This window comes from Nylanderia fulva, unplaced genomic scaffold (genome assembly GCF_048542155.1).
Source record: "Nylanderia fulva isolate GAGA-0341 unplaced genomic scaffold, ASM4854215v1 Scaffold23, whole genome shotgun sequence".
In the NCBI taxonomy this organism is placed as follows: domain Eukaryota; kingdom Metazoa; phylum Arthropoda; class Insecta; order Hymenoptera; family Formicidae; genus Nylanderia; species Nylanderia fulva.
This window is the reverse complement of record NW_028190293.1, coordinates 2,849,287-2,871,740: the sequence shown is the minus strand read 5'-3', so window position 1 is coordinate 2,871,740 and position 22,454 is coordinate 2,849,287. Positions and strand designations below refer to the sequence as shown.

At 33.0% G+C, this 22,454-nt stretch overlaps 2 protein-coding genes across 3 annotated transcripts in view; one reads left to right on the top strand and one right to left on the bottom strand.

Annotated features, from left to right (window-relative positions):
- Nucleotides 1-1,447: 1,447 nt before the first annotated feature.
- RpS4 (ribosomal protein S4) lies at nucleotides 1,448-3,981 on the bottom strand. Its single transcript, XM_029301427.2, has 6 exons — nucleotides 3,898-3,981; nucleotides 2,996-3,254; nucleotides 2,657-2,754; nucleotides 2,347-2,518; nucleotides 2,080-2,209; nucleotides 1,448-1,632 (listed from the first exon to the last, which is right to left on the bottom strand). The coding sequence occupies exons 1-6, from the start codon at nucleotides 3,898-3,900 to the stop codon at nucleotides 1,506-1,508; spliced, it is 789 nt and encodes a 262-aa protein (XP_029157260.1). The 5' UTR covers nucleotides 3,901-3,981; the 3' UTR covers nucleotides 1,448-1,505.
- Nucleotides 3,982-17,610: 13,629 nt separating this feature from the next.
- Nucleotides 17,611-22,454, top strand: part of LOC114931527 (protein FAM13B) — a 39,204-nt gene continuing 34,360 nt past the window's right edge. The window contains exons 1-4 of one of the 2 annotated variants that reach the window (XM_085483117.1): nucleotides 17,611-17,794; nucleotides 19,831-19,977; nucleotides 21,046-21,427; nucleotides 21,986-22,229. In XM_085483117.1, coding sequence (XP_085339243.1) covers nucleotides 19,864-19,977; nucleotides 21,046-21,427; nucleotides 21,986-22,229 — 740 coding nt within the window. In that variant the 5' untranslated portion in view covers nucleotides 17,611-17,794; nucleotides 19,831-19,863. Of the gene's footprint in view, nucleotides 17,795-18,230; nucleotides 18,705-19,830; nucleotides 19,978-21,045; nucleotides 21,428-21,985; nucleotides 22,230-22,454 lie in introns of those variants that run through there. The other variant, XM_029303613.2, reaches the window with a different exon arrangement.

Genomic DNA, 22,454 nt, shown 5'->3' with positions numbered 1-22,454 from the left:
TATAATACTTTCATATGATAATTTTATTGTATATATATGTTTATATAATCAAATTTATTTTTTATATATAAATTTATAATTATTCTTACAGATAGCCACATTTAGCACCAAATGCAATATGCGTAAATATATATACGGCCTTCAGCCAACAATAAAAGCAAATTACTCACCAAATCTCGTAGCATTTCACCGTGTAATAGTTGTTTCTTTGATCTTCAATTTTCGACTCTTTTTCCGCTTCATCGTAGAGTACATGGATGAAACTCCTGAAAACACGAATAAATCATTGTTACTGTCATACAATCGATCATATATCTAATACTAAATGTAAGATTTTATGCGGTCGTTAATCAAGAATAGATAATTAAACAAATTGCTCACCGAAATTCACCGTGCTGTTTCGTATTGCATATGTGATTCCTATGTGTAGTTGTCCGTGCGATCACTCGTGTGACCCCCAATTTCGGCGGATTTCTCTCGCTTCGAGCGAACACGAATTTCCGCTTAAAATACGCGACAATAATTACTCGCGGACGTAAACGAATACAATGCAACGATAATACAACACTTGATTTGCCATTCTCGACGTAAATTGACCCGCCCCTCAATATTTAATGATTAAAATCTGCGAAAAATCTTGACCGCGATTCAACACCGACTTCACTGTCGCCGAGACGAATATGGCCGCCGATGCGCATGCGCCCGCAGCGCCCACTACAACAATAATGCATGAATATATTTTAAATTTAAAATGTGTGTCGAAAGAGATAAATATAATTGTTAAATATTTTTCTATAAAATACATTATACGCATTTTTTATAAATGCAGATTTCTAAATAATAAATTAATTATAACAGTTTGAATTATTGTAACAGATATATAAATAATTACGCAAAATTATTTAGATATTTAGAACAATGAAATTTCAAGTCAAAACTAGTAACATTGTCCAAATTTCATGAAATACTAGTATAATAAAAACTTGTATAAAACATTATCTTTTTGAAGTGACAAATAAAACATATAAATTGAATTTTTTAGTATGTCACAAATTGTACGCTACATATACATATAATATTATAAAACATTCTTAACTATATTTTTATTAATTTAATATTCTATGTATTTTTTTTATCTTTGAACGTTGTTTTTAACTTTCTACGTATATTACACTTATAGATGTCAAACTATCATAACTAAAAATTTTAATGCACAAAAATCTAAATGTTCATTGTATTTGATATAACTTTGTTAATAATTGTATCTAATTCTACTCTCTCCCTTTCTCTATATATGTTAACAAATAAATGAAACAAAATAAAAACTTAGAATAACATTACATTATCATTTAACAGTTTTTAATAATAGAGGTAATATTATTAGTTTGTCGAAGTAGGAAAATGGATTACTATGATGGATTTTAAGTGTATGTTGAAAACGACGAAGTATTAAAAATTACCAAGATAAACTCGGTTTATTGAATATTTTCTTGAAAATTTACATATTAGTTTACTCCTTTCGCCGCTAATCTCTTGTCACGTTCTTCGGCAATCGACAGTTTGACACCTTTATCTCTTGGTAAACTCACATAAGCTTTTGTGCCTTTGCCAATGATGAAGACATTATTCAATCTGGAAAATTACATTGCATATTGAAAACAATTTAAACGTTTATTATTATTGCTAAAAATAAACTGTTTTAATAACTGTTAAAATAAACATGTGTTGTTTCCCCTGAGGGTAATACTGAAAATCTATAAAGATAGTCAGTGACCATATGAAGAGGAATGTATTCTTTATTCTTTAATCTTGGCCTATTTTTGACCATAATACATAATATATATATGTATCATAGCTTCGATATGGCCATAATCTTTTAAAAAATATATAAAACCTTGTAGATTTGTTAAAACGTAAATGTAATTAATGATACCGTAAAGCAAGTTCTTTTTTTAAATAAAATGTGTACTGTAAAGCCAGAGATATATAATTACAAAATTAATATACTTATAATTAGAAATAAATCAATAACACTTAATAAACATTAAAATTTATAAAAGTAAAACACATTTCATGTACCTTGTGGCAAAGGTATGTCCTTGCGCATCTTTTATGTGGCAAATGTCGAAAGATCCAGGATGACGTTCACGACTGACGACAGTACCAACACGACCCAAATTCCTTCCACCAGTAATCATGCATAGATTGCCTGATAAACAAAAGAGAATTATATTCACAATAATTTCTTTTTTCTTTAATATATATGTGTAGTATTTTTTATAATAATTAATTAATTTATTATTTAAAAAAAAATATTATTATTTTAACATTAAGAAAAATAATCACCGGAATCAAATCTGATGGAATCCAAAATTTTGCCAGTAGCAATATCCAGATGAATAGTATCATTGACTTTTATGACAGGGTCGGGATAGCGGATTGTTCTGCCATCATGTGTTACCAGAAATGGTATCCCTTTGGGACCAGTCTGAACACGCTTTACCTTGCACAATTTGTACTGTAAAATACAATGTTATATATAAATATAGAACATAATACTTTATATTTAATACTTTACAAATACTTCACTAATACTTATAAATAGTTGCATATGATATTAAACAATTATTGTTAACAATTATTGTAAGATAATTACTTTTGCTTCTTCAGCAGTAATACGATGAGTGGTGAAACGTCCCTTCACGTCATAAATCAAACGGAAAAATTCACCTGTCTTCTCAATTGTAATAACATCTGTAATATTTATTATAATACATTAATATTTATTATAATAAATTATGATATACTTAATGAGTTTATAACATTTGTTGTTTCTTTTTTAGATAATACGAAAAATCTATAATGATAATCAGCAACTATAAAGGAATTTATTCTTGGCCTATTGCAATTATATAATAGCTTCAATGTGACCTATTTTAATTTCTTTTATACAAAATAATATAAAATATGTGTAAAAGATAATAAAAGCACTTACCCATAAAACCAGCAGGATAGTTGGCATCAGTGCGAATCTTTCCATCAACTTTAATCAAGCGTTGCATTACGATCTTAGTAACTTCGCAATTAGTCAAGGCATACTTCAATCTATTACGAAGGAAGATAACCAAAGGGAGAGATTCCCTGAGTTTGTGTGGACCAGTGGATGGTCGGGGGGCATATACACCCCCAAGTTTATCCAACATCCATGCTTTAGGCGCATTGAGACGCTTGAGATGCTTCTTTGGACCACGAGCCTAGAAGAAAAATGATAAGATTAGTATGTAAATTTTTCCATTAAAAAATTAGATTTTCTAAAAACTAGATAATATAGATTTAATAAATCAAAATATTTTATCACAGTCAAGTGTGCAAAATTATTAATAAATAACATATTACATGTTTGAATCAATAACTTTGTAATTATAGTTTTTCTAAAGTCTTCTGTTCTTTTAACTAAAAAAATTATTCAAATCTCTTAAATTTACACAGAACATTAATATTTACAACAATCTTATTGCACTTTTTTCTACGTTGACAAAAAAGTTAGGTTATGCACAAATTTAGGTAACATTTAATTCCACTTCAATTGAATCAATTAATTTAAACGCGAGCGAAATTGTAGGTTTTTTTCAGAAAATTAGTGAAAAAAACATTGAAAATAATAATGCAATGAGAAGCATCAGAAGAAGTCAAGAAGCATTCATTAAAAAAGACCAAAGCAGAGCAAGCGCATCAAGATGTAACAATTATTTTCCTAGCAATAAGACGGATATAAGAATTTATAAACGTCTCATCGATCACACGATAATGTGTACAACGAATTTTCTCTCGTGTATCAAAAAGATTCACATCACATACGCGTGATGAAGACAGATTTCACGACCCATAGCACCTTACCATCTTGGACTTCTAACCGGAAAGGACACGAGGACTCACGTCGGTTCAGAAAATTCGCGATACCATTGTAGTCGATACGGTCCGAAACTGTGTCATTCAATAGAGAACGGAAACCAAGCATCGAATCGCGACCGAACAAAGTCACTAGAAATGCGAGCGCCTGATTGGCTGACATTTCTGATTGGCTGCCGCGCGATTCTCTGTACACGAGTATTAACAGTTTTGGCGGTCAAAACACGGGATACTCTTGACACGAGCACATTTGAGTTTCATTATTGTTTGTGTTATAACATGTAAGTTACATTAAATATTATAATAAACAGTTGTAGAGCCGATTTCCTCGCGTATATACGTCAACGTTGCTCCAGCGAAGCGTTCGAGATGAAGGTCGAGGTAAAATATTTCATTAAGATAAGATATATTATTTAACCTTCAATTTTTAACACAGAATTTCAAAAAAGATCAAAAGAATTAAAGAAAAATGGCCATATAAAAACAAAGACTCAACAGTTAAATCTTGTATTAATAAAATTTATATTATTAATACTATATAATATATATTAAATATATCATGATAATACAAATCATACATTAAAATAGGAAAAATATATTTTTGTCGAAGCATGAGAAGACGGAAATAAAAGATTGAATAGCTTGATTAAATTGCAAAATTACAAATTTCGCGATGTGCATGCACAAATGAATAAACAATTGCATGAAAAAAATGAGATAATAAACAGTCTGGCTAAATGATCGATCAGTCGAGATGAGTTTTCCGGCGAAATCGATAAAAAAGCCGGACGATACAGTGATCCGAAACTACGTCATGCGATAGAGAACGGAAATCGAGCAAAGTCACTAGACATGCGAGCGCCTGATTGGCTGACGTTTCTGATTGGCTGCCGCGCGATTCTTTGTACACGAGCCTTAACAGTTTTGGCGGTTGCAACACGGGACACTTTCGGCACGAGTGCATTTGATTTTCGTTATTATTTGTGTTATATATTTAACATGTAAGTTACATTAAATATTATAATAGACAGTTGTAGAGCCGATTTTCTCGCGGATATACGTCGAACGTTGCTCCAGCGAAGCGATCGAGATAAAGTTCGAGGTAAAATATTTAAGGTATCATATAACCTTCCATTTTCATAAAATTTACAAAAAAAAATAATTAAAAAATGGGCATATAACAACAGGAATTCAACAGTTAAATCAACAAAATTAATATCATTAACACTATATAATATATATTAAATATATTATATATGATAATATACAAATTATACGTAGAAATATTTTTTTCGAAGCACGAGAAGAGACGGAATAAAAAATTCACCGATGCGATTAAATTGCAGAAATAAAAAATTCGCGATATACACAAGAATGAATAATGACATTCTTATAAAAAAATAATGAGATAAACAGAGTCTGTCATCGGTCGATAAAAAAGCCGGACGGTGGCCGGCCACTCTCTCGCGGCTGAAAAGGGTCGATCCCCTTTAATTGCGCGAAACAACATGGCGGAACGCGCTCCCGCGCCGGTACTGCCCCGTCTCTCGCTGTGATTCGCGACACGGTATTCGGAGCTGCGGAAACGCGTGCGGAACGTACGCGCGTGCACAACAGGTCGCGTATACGGGCGCGGTGGCGGCTCTCTTCTACCTGTCAAAGCTATACACGTACGAACGGAGTAAAGGTATTTTCGCGCGTATTAACACGGCCGATTCTCTCTCGCGTTTATATTCTCGCGGAGCAACGTTCACGGCGTTCCTCGTCGTGGTCGTCGTTGTGTTAGTATATCGATCAGCATTCGTGTCGGCGGCGATGTGCCGCCGCGGATGATGGAGCTGAAGCTGACGCGCGACATTGTCGGCGCCAGACCGCCTCGTCCTTGTGACATGTTCGCTGTCTGAGGAAAGAGGCTGCGTGGATCACCTGTCCGAGCGGAGGACCGACGACGCTTATTCGTGTCCAATCGTCCGGCGACTCTCCGGTGACGAGGTAAGTGTCGACGCGGCCAACATTTATACAACGGTGTTTGTTGATGGAAAGTATATTGTATAACTACGATCTCTCTCCCAGAAAAATTATTTGTATAATTGCATCTGTTCCCCATATCTTTTTTTTTACTCTTGTTTATAATGCAGTTCTAATGGGAGAAAAATAAATAAATATATGTAAAGCTACATTGTATACATATACATATATTATTTTTTAGCTATTGTTAGGTTGGGAAATGATTGTGCGTAATTGAAAATGCACGCAAGGTTGCAAGTGTACGACTTACTTTTCATCGGCGCCCGTCAATTTAGATTTAGATATTTCAAATGCGCTTTATGTGTTTTCTTATCTAAAATGAAAAACAGAAAAAGAATAGCGTATATACATAGATTATATACAGAGGTCTTTTAATCTGAATTTCTGCGGTCGCTTTCGAGATGATTTTTCTTTAGCGATGATGTCGAGAAAAGTTATGATTCATCTTATCGCGTACAAATTTCAAATTATAATTAAATCATAATTTTAAATTATAATTATAATTAAATTATAATTAAATTAATAGTGTGATAAATTTTTCAATATATAACTTTTAAACTTTAAATTGTCTTTCTCTTCTCTTCTCTTATATATATATATATATATATATATATATATATATATATATATATATATATGGCTTGAATATTAATATTGCAATATATATTATTTTGAAGTTATTTTTATATATATTAAAATTCTCCACAATTATTTCATAATAAATACTTTTTAATATTATTTTACAATATTATTTTAAAATATATATTTTTGGTTTACTATTAAAATAGAATTTAAATAAAAAGAGAAACCATCTGGTGATTGTGATAAATCAGAGAGATAATTATATATAAAAAAATAAATAAATAAACACAGAAACACATTTTCGTTACAATATAATGCATTTACATTTTACGAAGCCAACAAAGACAAACAAAAAATGTTACATATTAAATTTCAAAGGCAATGAATTTAAAATATTATCTCGATACGAGCCACCATATCGATCGAACTCGTATCGTACTCGTATATGCACGGTATGTCAAAGACGCGACATAGGCAATGTAATTGCATATTGCCTATGCAACCGGGAAATTCCGCGTCGCGTGCGCTTTTCCGGAGATATCTCTCGTCGCAAGAGCGCGGTTCGCTCTCCGGGAGATGTGAAATCGATCCGGATTACATCTTCGACCTGGATGCAATTCGTGTGTTTCTGCAGCAGTTTGCGGCATTCCTTTCACTTGGCTGACGATTGACAATCCGCGTGCGACAATGAGGCGTGCAAATTATTACACACGCGACTTTTCTCCGATCCCTCTCTCTACCTATGTATCTCTCCGCGCAAAAAAAAAGGAAAACTTTTATCTCGACTTTCCAGGCATTGATCCTTGAGAATGTATTTCCATTGAACTCAATGGAACTGTAACAATATGTAGAGATTTGCTTTCTGCAAATGTTTATGTTTGGATTGCAACAATATTTTTATATCGTGCAAATAATATCTATAATATTAAAATATATACCTAACAGATCGAACGATTTCCACGTGTTGTTTCGTGTTTCAAATCATTTTATAATAATAATAATAATAATAATTTATGAATAATTTGCGTGATTTCGAATGTCCAGGAAATATAAAATGAAATATGATTGTACGTATATGTAAAGATAAATTTCAAATGTATTATATAACATAATGATTCTATAATTTTATTCCATCAACGAAAATTTGAGAAATGAGAGACGATTATATTATATACGTCGTAAAAAGATTTGTTATCATATTGCAGTTTTCGCATTTCTCTAACAAGTAGCTAATACTTGTAACTTATATTAGCTTATACTGTAAGAAAAAAGTAATATAGCGTATTTGAAAGAGATCGCTCGGCAAATATTAATAAATGCTGATTAATCTCGCGTTCGAGTCGCATTCCTCATTAATTTGCATCGCGAAGCGTCATATATAATCGATACAAGCACGTAGTACGAAAAGCTCGCTATCCAAGTGACGGCATATATGCATGTATATATGCATGCGCTCGCTAGTTACGTGCATATGCGCAACGCTGCATACGGGGTCATTGTCCGCACGTGTTCTATTCCCATCACTAATACATTCGCTGACAACGAACGGCAAAGCGTGCTTGAGGGTGAAACGAAATTTTTCGCGAATTTCTAAGAGACAAGATAGGAATTTGCAAAAAAATCGCTCGAGATTTAAATATACTCACGGATTCATATTCTACTTTATTTTTCTTTTATCTATTATTTCATTTTTATCATTCCATTAATCCCGAAATCATGACATTACTTTTAAGAAGATCCGAGAAAAAGCGTAAAATTAATTTCTAAAAAATATTCGTCGTCACGTCTTTTGCAAGTTATGTACTCTGTGTGAAGTTGTGATAAATATTATTTACTTCCTATATAGTATATAGAGATAAAGTATATAGAGATAAAGTATATTTTGATATAAATATACATCGTACATAATATTGTAGATACAAAAGTGCATATTATTTGTTTTCTTTATTTATTATATTTATTATATTAGTTCTAATTAAATCTTAAGACATTGCATATGTCAAATTATTTTTATTCAATAATTACTCGATAATTAATTGTTTTTTATTGATAAATAATTATAAATAGTAAAAAAAAATATTTTTTTAGTTTGAGCAAGGAATTATTTAAATAGGAAAAACATGTTGATCAAATGTATTTGATATTTGAATGATTAATTATATATATATATATATAATAATAAATCACCGAGACAAATAAATTAGTGAAATCGATAATTTTAAAATCTAATAAAGTGATTCATCAAAATTAAAAATAAAAGCAAAAATATAAAAAAAGATGCAAAAAATTCCGAGAATAATTACGCAACGCGTTGCCGCGTAGGTTTCCAGAATGACGAGAAGAGTGAAGTCACTATTCCATTCATGGGATTCGTTGGCTTTAATGGGGTCTCGAGGACGAACAGGGAGGGCCGGATCCCTTCCTGCAGAAAAGGATCTGAAGTTGAAGGTCACGTATCCCCTCGTGAAAATTACGCAGTTTGAACACAATCGATGCCAGATGTTGCGCACAAAGGTTTAGGCTCCAAAAATTTATATTTTAATTCCTTAAAACGCCATACAATCATTATTCAAGCGAATAACAAAGCAAAATTTAAGTGAGCTCTATTCAATTTAAAATACGTTAAATTTTAATATCATCAACATTAATCGATAAGAAAAATTTGAAAATCAATAAGAAATTATAAAAAGATAAAAATTTTAATTTTAAAAAGTTTATAATTGAATCAAAAAAATGTGCTTTTTCATAGGTCTTTATCCATATGCATTTATACAAATTTAATCCTCAAAATGTGAAGAAGTTGTGAACTGTTTAAATGAATAAATAATTGTATTCATCGGCTAATTAAATCATACGTCTCTCGAGTAAACGGAATGTTAGATGATCAGGTGATCAAGAGCCAGTGGATTAATTCCCCGATGCACGATTTAATCTTTGATTAAATCTTCGTCTTGTTAAATCTAATTAAATCTAATTTAATCATACGTAATTTTAATTAAAGAGTAGATGTAGAAAATCTAAAAATGCCGAAACAAAAATCTTAGAAACTATTTTCTTGATATTTTTTGTAACAGTAATATTTTATTTATCAAAAAAGAGAAAGGGGAGAAAGTTCTCCCATTAAAACATAATGTTTAACTTCTTACTCTATACATATTTATATACAAAGTAATCGCGTATGTAAATACGTAAAATACGATATTATCAAAAATATACTTTAAAACGTAAAATATATTAATTATTCATAAGAATAATTAGAGAATAATTAAAGAGAGAAAAAATGATAAACAAAAAGAAAGAAAAATCATATAGAAACGCTAGAAATACTATAATTTCAGACATTTACGTCTCTTCGAAGGACGGTTAGACTCGACGCACATTTCAACCCCTAGTCGGTGCATCTGGGAGGAGGGAGGGTTAAGATAGACGCCGATCGTTTGTGCGTCCGAGGTATTCCGTCGCGGAGATGGTGCGCAATAACCCTCATTCCATTGCCGATTTGTCCCCCTGCCCTTTTCGCCCACCCCGCGATGAGCAGGAAATGCTTACATTATGCATTTCCATCGGACGGTCTCGTGTCGCTGTTTACCCACATACGCGCGCTTTGTATAATCGTCAACAAACCCTCGGGCGACCTCCGCGCGACCGTAGCCGCCGTTCTCTCCCCACCCTTTTCTCGGTTCTCTCGTCCTCAATCCCTCCTAGACTCGCTTAGATCCTCGATCCCTCTCTCGCTCGCCTCCCCTTGTCCACCCTCCTCCAGCTCGCGATTCACGTGACCGGGACAGTCTATTGATTCCTCGAGGGTAGTGCATGCGCCCTCGTGCACGCGATCTCTGCTGTCAAGGGGGTTTGTGTACGATGGAGGGGATAAGTTTGGAGCAAGTTTCGATGGTGGGGATATGCTGGCGACGGGGAAAACGAGAAGAGAGAGAAGATATTACGATACCGCGAAAAAGATAGAGAGAGAGAGTGGGAAGAAAGACAGAGATAGCGATGGAAAATTGCACGTCGTTTTTTCTAGTGGGTTTTCTTGGATATTTTTATGGTGATGGTACATATTTTTGCATGATAGAATGAAATAGGTAATTGTCGGGATTAAAACGAGAATTGAGAGTGTAAAAAGATTAAATAAGTGACACTGCAGTTTAACTATATGCGTGCGTACTGTATAAGTAGTTTTACTTCAAGTATTAGCAATATTTTATTGTATTTTATCATTTTATAGGAGAAGCTTGATTATTTATTCATTAATTAATTAAATTGGAGATTTTTGAATTAATTCGCAAACTCATCATCATAAAATTTCAAAATTCATTCATCATTTCTTTCATCAAATATAACATCTAATAGTATAAAATTTTTATATTATATCTACATTTATATATAATTATCAGTATCCAAAAATTATATTACTGATTAAATTATTGTTTTAAATACAAAAATTCTCAATTTTCTTCGAGTCTGTTTTGAAAGACTTTCTTCGGCGTAAAAGCTTTCAAACTTACATATCTATCAATGCATTATTCGTATTGCTATCATTTCTTTGATTTCACGAAGCTTGATCAATTTACGTCCCATTCTCTTTAAAGCTTTTTAATATCGATTTTGGTTTACCGCAATTCTGGACCAATTTTCATCCCTCGCACTCTCTCTCTCTCTCTCTCTCTCGAAAGTTTTCCGACGTTTGTAACGCGTGGAAAAAGAATCCGTCCGGTAATCGATTACGAATTTGTAGAATCCAGAAAATTCGGTCGGACTCGTTTAGGACCCGACGCGAAATTCGAGAGTTCCCTCAATTCCCGTTGTCAGCCGGGGGAGGCGGCGTGTTCGAGCGCGCTAGTGAGGCGGTCAGGGGTTGCGAAGCGGAGGGTCGCGAGGAGAAGGGTTGCGAAGAGGAGGGTGGTGATGAAGGACGACGGACGGAGAGAGAGAGAGAGGGCTTACCGAGGATCGCGGCGGAGATTCAGTCTCACTTGTGTAGCGTCTGTGTCGCGATCAGCCTCTTCTTTTTCCGCCTGCACTCGTCATGAATTTCCTCGTCTCGTACATTATCAGGTATGATTGACATGACATGACTCACGCGCGTTGACATCCGTCGCGAGTGCATCTCCAGCCTCCAGATTCGACGAGATCCCTCTGCGAATTACTTTCGACTGTATCTTGCGCACCATCGGTCGTTTAAAATTAATTGTGCGTAGGGTGTCCCCCAACAGGAGGGATCGATATTTTGATGGGTGTTTTGCATATATTAAGAACAGATTTCTGTGAATGATTTTGCGGTTCAATGTTGCAGAATTTTTTCTAATTTCTAAGTTTAAGGAATTGTTTCTGTAACTGTATATGAATTATATATATATAAAATAGTGAATTTAAAACTAATTAGTAAACGGTGCTACATTTATTACTTTTTTTATCATTTGCAGTGTTTACGTATTTTCAAACTATGCTGCCAAATTATTGCGAAAATATTTATTACCCCTTAAAATATTTTTCTCTAGGGTTATCCTATATTCGCCGAAATAACACATGCTATCATCAAATTTGTTAATTTTTATTTTGAAAAATCAAAATATTTTAAAATTAATCTGCAAAATTCTTCAAATAAACCAAAAACCTTATAGAGATACTCTCAGTATTTCTAGAACGCAATTTCTGTTTACTACGCCGATCGAACGTCGCGCAGCATTTTGTGAAATTGTCAGCATCAGTTAATTTTAATCACAATTAATAATGTTTTTTATTGTCGATTGTGAATCCTTTAGCATTAGTTTGCAATTTTAGCATTAGTTTACATAAATGTAATTTCGGCGAAAATTAACCCATTTATTACGAGTAACTTTGATATCGACAACTGCGCAAAATGTCGAAATTGATGTTAAATGCAGAAAAGCTATTGTGATTGCGCAAACCATGCAGATTTAAAATTGGATCAATGACATTTAGCATATTTTTATGTTATTTTTACAATATATGAATAGAACTCTTTCCATAATTTATAAATAAACTGTGAAGCTCTCTCTTTAACATACATGTAGAAACTTATAATCTATAAAAAACAATTTTTCTTATTAATAAAAAATATTTTAGAAATAAAATTCAATTATATTAAATTTTATATATAAAATAAATATAATTATATAATATATAATATTCAAAGAAATAAATTTTTATATTTTTTTTTTTTAGGAATGCATTTATAATTAATCTCGATACTTGAATCAAATAATGTCGTCTTATTTGTAAACCGAAAATAAACCAACCTACACATCAATAATCCGCGAGATCGCGAGATTGTAGAATGCAGAAGAAACTTTTTCTGCGCATTGTTAACATGTTGCGTAAAACGAGTCGAATAAAACGCGCTTACAGATATAATCACGGATCATTATGTCACACTTGTCGATGAATTGAAATTATATCTCATAGTTTCATAGCTATTAAGTAATCTCGATATATAACGTCCATTAACCCCGAGTCGCATAAGGGTTACAGGATATCGTCTAGAGAGATAGATATCAAATTTTAGTATACTTTATCCATAGTATATAACGTGAAAGAGGGCAAAATTCCGTGAGACATTTTTTTTTACGAACAAAAAAATTGCATTAAAAACTTGCAAACGCTTGACGACAGACACGTTGTCGACATTTTGTCGGAATTCGATTTCTTCCCGATGGTTACATAAAAACGTGCGGTTGTTGCTAAGCGCAACGCGCTCTCCTACACCCTGTACATCGAGGCGCAGGTGCAAGGGTCGAGGCACAATGAACTATAAAAACGAGATGAGGATATATATAAGATATAAAAAAAGCGCAAAGAAAAAATAGAAATATGAAATATATATATACATATATATAAAACATATTTAAAAATAAAAGTTTTTAAGAGAAATATAAAACGAAAGACAAAAAGATACCTTATTAATATACGAGTTATTCAGAACATTAAAATACAATGTCTCTATACGTAATCTAATTATAACAAAATCTACTTAAAAGATTTCTCTCATTTTTCATTATTTATTTAGCAAGATTCATTATATGTTTTATGTCCGATATTTGCAAAATGTGCTTAAAATATTTATTATACTTGCCAAGTTTTTTTTACATTTTTTTTCATTTTTTATAATGTGCAAGATTTGCCTCGTAAAGTAACTCTTCATAAATTATTCCAATTTTGAATTATAATATGCTACATACAAAACACGATGTACATAAGTTGCTTCTCTAATATTTTATTTTTTACTTTCTGCATTATAATATTTTCCGTAAAGAAATAAACGCGAGGAAGATTATATAATATTTATATTCCTGTCTTTCGAAATGCCAAATGCGTGGGCCATGTCTAGAAGTGCATCGCGACGTTTCGTGAACAGATATTTCGTTTGATCGGCACATCATTAGACGGGAGATCGGCAGGCTCTTCCGTTTTACGAAATTGAACGCTCATTTCATTTACTCTCACGGGAAATATCGATCGCAGACAAGCACTGAGTTGCACGCACGATATTTTACGAATCGATTAACTGCGAACGAATCTTTCCATTGCATTAATTTTAAGTGCATTAGGTCAGCGTTTTTGGACAGGTCTCGAGAATGAACGTTTTGATTATTTATCGACGTTATTTGTATTCGCGTTAAAAAAAAATATGAAAATACAGAAAACTACTCCTTTTCGACTAATTTTAATTTTCTTTCAAAGAAGAATAAAAGTTATTTTGAAAATCAAAAGTATTCTCAGACTTCAACGTTTTAAAGTTAGCTAAAAAATTAAATTAAATTTTCTCAAAATGTTGTATTTAAAATTAATTCAACCTTGACGTTCTTTTTATATTTACTGATTTAGCACTTTCTGCGGTTCTTTGACTGTGCAACTTGATTATTTGCGGAGACGTAGTTATTCATTTTCGCTACGTCTGTGAATTAGGAGTTTTATTTGTCTTGTCTTGTTTGTCGAAGATATTCAATTTTTAACGTAAGTGTGTGGAAACAAACAATCGCATTTTGTTAACTCTGCACTACTTATAAACTACGGAGTGTAATATCGCTGAATTAAGTGAAAAAAATTATACTTAGTACGTGTTCTACGGATTTCCGCATCAAACAATGCAGTTCGAATACGACGTTAAGAGTGACGTAACCCTTTTTATGTTTTCGTATCTTTTTTGCAATTCGTGAATACTATGTATGTTATGTTCCAATTATGTAAAATTTGCAAATTGGAGAATATCATTATTTGTTGTTTAAAAAATTGATCTTGAGGATTATTCAAATGAGCCATTAAGTAAATGATCTAATAATACTGAATCCATTCGTGTAATACACGAATATTATATCTCGTTTTGTGTGTAACACGATTCAGAGCGCCAAACGATTTAAAAAAGTCTTTTATGAAAAAGTCAAGCGGATTACACGAATTTCCTTTCTACTTGACTAAGCTCTGTTAAAATTTGTCGCATCATTTTATCAGCATCGCAGAAAAAGAATAAATGAGAGAAATAATGTCATATTATAATATGAATGGTATATTTCGAGATTTATATAAATTAGTTTTTTTGAAAATGTTGATAAAAGAAGAGATATCTTAGATTTCTTTGAAGCAGTTATGAATAATTTAATTTAAAAATGTAGTAACTCAAAGTTTCGAGAAAAGCTCGTTCTGATTTAAGAACTTTTCAAACTTAATTTTCTTTTAAATGTTTTATATAATATACGCTATATTTTAATAATAAAACAAAATTATATCATTATAATAATAATAATTTAATTTTTTATACTTTTTATAAATGATGTAACTTAAATTGACATTGTGTATATTTTAATAGAATTAGAATAATATTAAATATAAATGTAATACATATATTTTATTTATATGTATATGTGTATGTATTAAGTTGAAATGAATTTTGCGAATTAAATCTGTGTCGCACACTGTATTAAATGTACATAGAAATAAGCAGTGTCTTAAAGTGCATACAGTTATTATCAGACTGTATGCAATGACAAGTATTACAAATAGACGAATGGATATTAATTAACGGGATTAAATTCGAGAATGAGCATTAATTAATTCATAAGCTGTCGCATGTATCGCAAAGCCTGATAGCCGACGATTAATTATATACTCTTCTGTCGTAAAATACATTAACGTCAACTCATCGTCGCGTAATATCTCTATAAAATCGATATGCTCACAACTCTCACTTCGGAAGTATTAATATTGTAAATAAAAAATATAAATTTGACAGATGCGCGATATATTTTAAAGCTTTCTATGGTATATCAATGCATTTATAATTTATTTTAAACTTTTTAATATTTAATTTATTAAAGTTGAAATAGATTTATAATAATCTCTTCGGACACATTGTAGTCAAATGTTTTACAAATGGAAACCGATGAGATGTGTTTTTTGAATTTTATTTTCGATTGCAGAACTGGGCACACTAAATGAATCATGATTATAATTAAATAGAACCGTATTACGTATTCGGTTTAGGATTAGGTGTGCCGTTTTATGGCTTCTCGTCACATACGAAGAATTGCACAATTCTTACAATATGTAGCATTTTACTAATTTAAGATTAAATAATAATTTGTAAGATACAAAATAGTTGAATAACAAAATATACGTACAAGTTTTCTTTTTCATATGAAATAATTTGTTCTATAAAAATAGATATCGACTTGTATCGCACTTCAGAATAAGATTATTCAATAATGAAATATTGTATTTCATAAATTAAAATTTTGGTGATAAAAAATGTTTGAATTATTTATGCTTATTTACAAAATGCTGGCTTATTATATATTACGTAATGCAAATAATGTATGCATAATGTAATTATGCATATGCTATATACTGCGCGCGCAAGAAGCACGGAAGCTTTATATAGACAAATGATTTTAAATATATATCACGTCACGAACTATTATTATAGCACGTATACTAAATGCGTTGATATCAAGCTAACATACACACAGAGTCAAAAATCAAATCAAAATCGGGTTCAGTGCTTTCTATATAGGTACCATTAAAAGGTATTATATTGTACTTTATTTACTATGTATATAGAGACAGCGTGTAGTTAAACAAATGTGAAAAATTTTAGATGATTTTTTGTCGAAAATTAAGGGAGCTTTTTACATAAACATACTCTTATATCCCTCCCTGAAGAGTTCCACTTTTCTAAAGAGGGAAGTAAAAATAAAGTTCTTATTTTGTTTCTCAAATTTCAGACAAATTAAAAAAATGAAACTTGGTGGATATGTTCCACTAATAAAAAGGATATTTATTAATATTAAAATAAAAATAAAAAACTTAATTTTTACCTCTCTCTTTAGAAAAGTGTAACTCCTCGAATTGAACATAAAAGGGGGTTGTATTTAGATACTTGGTTTACATCAGCGCTTGAAATATCTTTCCCCGGTGGTTAATGGCGAATCCCTAAGAATATATCTATTTTATGCTTTCAGAGTGCAGTAAGGGCCCGAGCAGGAGCTACATAGATCATGTCAGGGCCAGGGGCGGAGTGGTGACCTAGACCTCATCCCTCGGCTCCGACCCTCGATGCTTACGCTACGGCTGGTGTCGACTCACTTCCTGAAGCAGCCATAGGCAGTGCCCTTCGCCTTAGAGAAAGGGCTCCGTGCGATGTGCCGTGATAGGGACATGAACCCAGAACTACTAGTCGAGTCGCACGATCTTCGCTCAACGGCGTTACCGTCGCCGTCGCCGTCGTCGTAAAAATTAAATTAAAAAGGAAAAAAACGGACTACACGGTCGTTCGAAATTTTCACGCAAGAAGGACTTCTTCTTTTTTCGACGGCCCTTCTATCTCTCTCTCTCTCTGCCGCGGGAATCTTTCTCGCCCTGGCGCACGTACTCACATACACAACACACGCACCCCCACGAATCGTTCCTTGTCCTTCAACTACGTAGACGAACAAGTACGATTCCTCTCTTTTTATGATCTCGAGGTAGATTAAAATCCCGACGAATCTCTTAAACGAGCAAGTGTGTATATATATATATATACGGTATCGCGTTCGGTATTCGCGGTTACTCGCGATATTCGATATAGAAATCCGTGATCCGGCTCGAGCAAATCGGCCGGATCGAAAGAACACGATCAGAAGAGACGACTTCACCAATATATACGACGAATCAAGAAAAAGGACGAAGCGAAGGAGTAAGGGAGGAGCAGGTCGAGGCAGCTGCCACGCTGAACTCGGTATACATCAACCTGTGGAGAGCCGCGAGAGAGTGTATTGTAAGTGTTTCTCTTTAAATATTTTTTTTTTATAATAACATGCACGTCTTTGGCGTTCCTGATAAAAGCGATGTGAATTGTGAACACGATTATTAATAAATTATTAGTAACTTTAATCTATTTATTATAAATCAATATATAAAGAGACACAAGAAAAAGTGGTGTGGTTTTAATTAACTTACAATTAGACACAAAATATATTCGAATAGTCTTATTGTGATTTTATTATTATTTTTCTTGTTACTTATCTATATCTTTTTTAAACAAAAATATCTTATACATTTATTTAAAATATGATACAAAGTATTGTTATTAAGTTTTTGAATATATAAATTCCTTTTATTAAGCACTCTGAAGTTATTTAATATATTGCATTTGCAATGATAAAATTATGATCATCGTGTTTAATTAACACAATATAATTTCTTGTTATTAATTAATTATATTATCTCTATAACGACATAATTTATTAAATATAAATAAATGTTCTCGATTCAAGCGTAGATTACATCACGATTTTCATTTTATCAGAAGAATTCTCTGTATAAAAGCATTGTTATCCGTTAATGGAAAATATCCAAAACTTCGCGATTTAAAGGACGAAACAGTAATTTATGTACTGTACAGTTATTTTCCAATTTTCATCGTAAATTCAGCATGTCGGCGATTAATGCATTAAAGTCGCATATTTATATTAAGCGCACATAAGAATCTTGCACCTGGTCCCTCGATTATGTAACTGCAAAATTTTGGCACAATTTTGGTACATGAATAATCTCGTTGGCGTGGGAAATTTTCCTGTTCGCTGCGATCAGTCGCGAACGAGCACATCATCGGCAATCATTAACCGGCTCATAATAGTTCCTTGAAATTGCGTATCTTTCTCTCTCGCAAGAATATGGGTGACAAGGTAAATTGATCGACCGTATATCGGTTATCGGTGCAATGGTCGGCGAGTTATTTTTGATAACGCTTTGTGTCGCTTAAGTGAATTTACATCGCAAAGAATTGCATTTATCTTACTTATTTAAAAGAATCGATAGAATCGTTAAACATCTGTTCATTTACGATGAATAATTTTTTCACGAATTTTAATAAATAAAATAAAACCCCAAAGAAATTGTATCAAAATAATATCGCTTTGCAATATAATGTAGAATAATTAACTAAAATAGAGCAGGACGTAGGCTACATCAAAGCAATTTTTTTCACAAAGTTTCAAGATATTATTTCTGCGAAATATACTAAAACTTTGCGCACACGCGATTAATATACATTTTCCATGTAGCGACGCAAAAGTTTGCCGACGCGTATTTTTATATCATAATAATTGATGAAGCGAGGACGACGACATTTTACGGTTCATCGATCTATTCGAATCAAGCTTTTCCTGTGTTATGAAATGTGCGTTTCTCGTCGTACATCGCTCATCGATCGTACGCTTGCGAAAATATTGAAATTACCTTACGATTGTTCTGTCAATATCGGTACACTGACATGCTATTCGCCACCATAATCGTGCAAATGAGACGACAGTTCCCTCGCGTGATACCGATATGAAGCATCCGATCTTTTATCGAAGAAAACTGGTAAATTTTTCTTTATTTTTTCTACGTTTGAAAAAATATATACCTATTTAAATTATATTTAAAAAAAATATACATATTTTTAATTAATATTTATTACTTATTTATATTTTTATTTCTTTAATATACCGAAAAATAATTTGCTAAAAAAATTGATTCGTTCTCCAAAATTTCAACTTCTGATTTTGTTCTACAAAATTGATGTTTTTTTTCTATAATAAACAATTATTTTGTTTTCTCTTTTTTTAACATTAGAAAGTTCAGCATTTCTGTTATTTTTACCGGTATATCTCTTTGTTATTTCATCGCGATATAAACCGCGAGCAAAGTTTTTACTCGGGGTGATAAGAATGATGATAGAGTGAATGACGAAGTTTTGAATGGCTGTCGTCTTTGCACGTTAGTGTATATCCTGCGATTTAAAACAAGTGTACTCGTCGCTTTTGTCAGTGCGGCGGTGGGTCGCAGTGCAGACAAAGTGGGATGAGACGTCCTCAGCAAGAACATCTCCATCATCATCATCACCACCACCACCATCACCACCATCATCATGGATCCTCAACAAGCCCCACGCGCTCTCGTCAAGCACATGATAAGGTAATCTTCCTTTGACACTTTTGCAACTCCACGCAAAATATCTCAATCTTATGTTTCAATATTATCATTATTTTTATTTTGACAACTGTCTAGAAAACATTGAATTTATATTATTTCACACGTACACACATATACATATTATACATATATTTTTGATAGGTAAGAAATTAATTATCAAAAGTTTATTAAATAATTTAATTATGCAAATTGCAATTAATGTGCATTAGGAATAATGGCATGTAACTTTTTATTCGATAGTAATCTCCTTTTTAATCTCATCATGCTTATATATTAATCAATTATATATTAATCAATTTATAAGTGATAAGAACTACTGTACTGAAGTTCTTATCTATAACGACTATTGCTTATCTTAATAGATAGGGACAATAGCGTATAGTAGTTCTACATTCTATATAAATACGGTTATAGAAACTTTCTTGTTCTTCTACAACATTGAGTGAGAATGCAGAATCTATATCTACTCGTTACTCCACTTTGCCGATGCACTACCTTTCTAGTTGTAAATCTGGACTGTTCGTCAATTACGCTTTCTTTCTCTCTCTTCACTAATTATTTATTTGATCCATATAAATACATGTGAATATCGGAAATATCAATTATCGTTCTAGACTCGAAATAAATCATGGGACCCTTAAATAAGTAGATAAAGAGTAATAATAAATATGCAAAGGATATACCGAAAATATTTTAATAAGAAAGATTTTTTTACAAGAAAAACAATGAATAAAATCTATTGTAAAATTTTTACACTCTTAAAACACGAAATTGTACATATGTTTTCTACACAATTTGTTCTACAATTTATTTTCGCTATATATTATAGAAGTATTTTTTCTTTATGTATTATACTTCATACATTCTAAATACTTTACAATAATTAGAAATTTTTCGCGTGGTTTTAATAATTTAAAGCATCGTTTTTGATTGACCTAGTATTCATTTAATTATAAGGAAATAATAGTTTAGATTTTGTTTCGATTATGTATATACTTGAATACCCGCTAGGCCCAGGCGGCCTAACGAATCCCACCTCTCCCGTTTCAGGATGAGTCTCGTCTCGCACGCGTGAAGCGCGTCCTGGCGGGCTCGCTGCTCGGCCGCGGCGCCGGATCCAGCAGGATCTTCGGCACCCGGCTGGAGCTGGTCGAGTCGTACCTCGACACAGGGGTGCCGTATGTGGTGCATCGACTATGCAGCTACATCGAGGTGCATGGCTTCCAGAGCGCGGCGGTTTTCCGCCTGTCGGGCGGCAGCCCCCGACTGGCAGAACGGCTGAGAGCTGCCTTCGAACGACGGGGCGACGCCGATCTGGAAGCAGCTGGGTGTCCGCCGACCGCTGCGACTCTTCTCCGTCAGTATCTGAAGGAACTGCCGCAGCCCGTCGTGCCGTCTACCCTCGTCGGCAGACTGCTCAACGTACATGCTCGTAAGAACCACATAATCCTATTTCTTTCTCGAGATAAGGGTTTTGTGTGTTTTCCACCAACGACACAACGTATCATTCTATCTTCTTTCAATACCAGTAAACAACAAAGATAAAATGATACTTTATGACGCTCTGTGTCATTGCTGGAAAGCACCTTTTATTTGGAAATCAAATAAGGGAGAGCCTTATATTTTACAGCGAATTCGATTGAATGCACTAGTGTGCAGTGAGTGCATATAAAGGTTTATCACTCACGAGTTTACAATGATACAAGTAATTAAAAAAGGAAAATAATTAACAGTAAGAGCTATTATTATAGTTGTTCAATATGAATAATGATAATATAATAGCTCTTCCTATTAATATTATTTTACTTTTTTAATTATTTATGTCATTGTAAAATTGTGTGCGATAACCTTTATATGCACTCAGTGCGCACTAGTGCATCCAACCGAATTCGCTATTAGATGCGATTTTTTAATTATTATTTGAAGGAAAAAAATTGTTCTTTCTCATTCTTGATGTTTCTAATAATTCTGCAAAAACATTTTGACGCAGAGAGTTACTCGAACGATCACGACTCGTGGATCGCCTCGACGAAGGAGTTACTGTCAACTCTACCCTCTTCGCATTATCATCTGCTTGGCTATCTGACGATCTACCTTAGCCGCTACGAGGCTCGACACGGACGCAGCGCCGGTGTTTGTGGCGTTTTCGCGCCTGTCATTCTACCGCACGTGCCACCGGCGACCACTCTGCTGCGGGACATTCTTGCCGAGGCGCTGGTGCTGTTCCCCGACTGGTGAGTGATATTTAATGATTCTCTTAGCATGATTACACGAGGTAATTCGCAAAAACACGTAAGGAAGTCGCGTCGCACGAGAGGCTTGCGTAACTCATCGGCAGCAGAGGCAAATGATGTCTATTTGTCTAACTTATTTTGATCGACGAATCCGCTTTTCCTATTTTTGGAACCATTAGATCACGTTCGATATGTTATACAAACAAGAAACGGTAGCTATTGGGT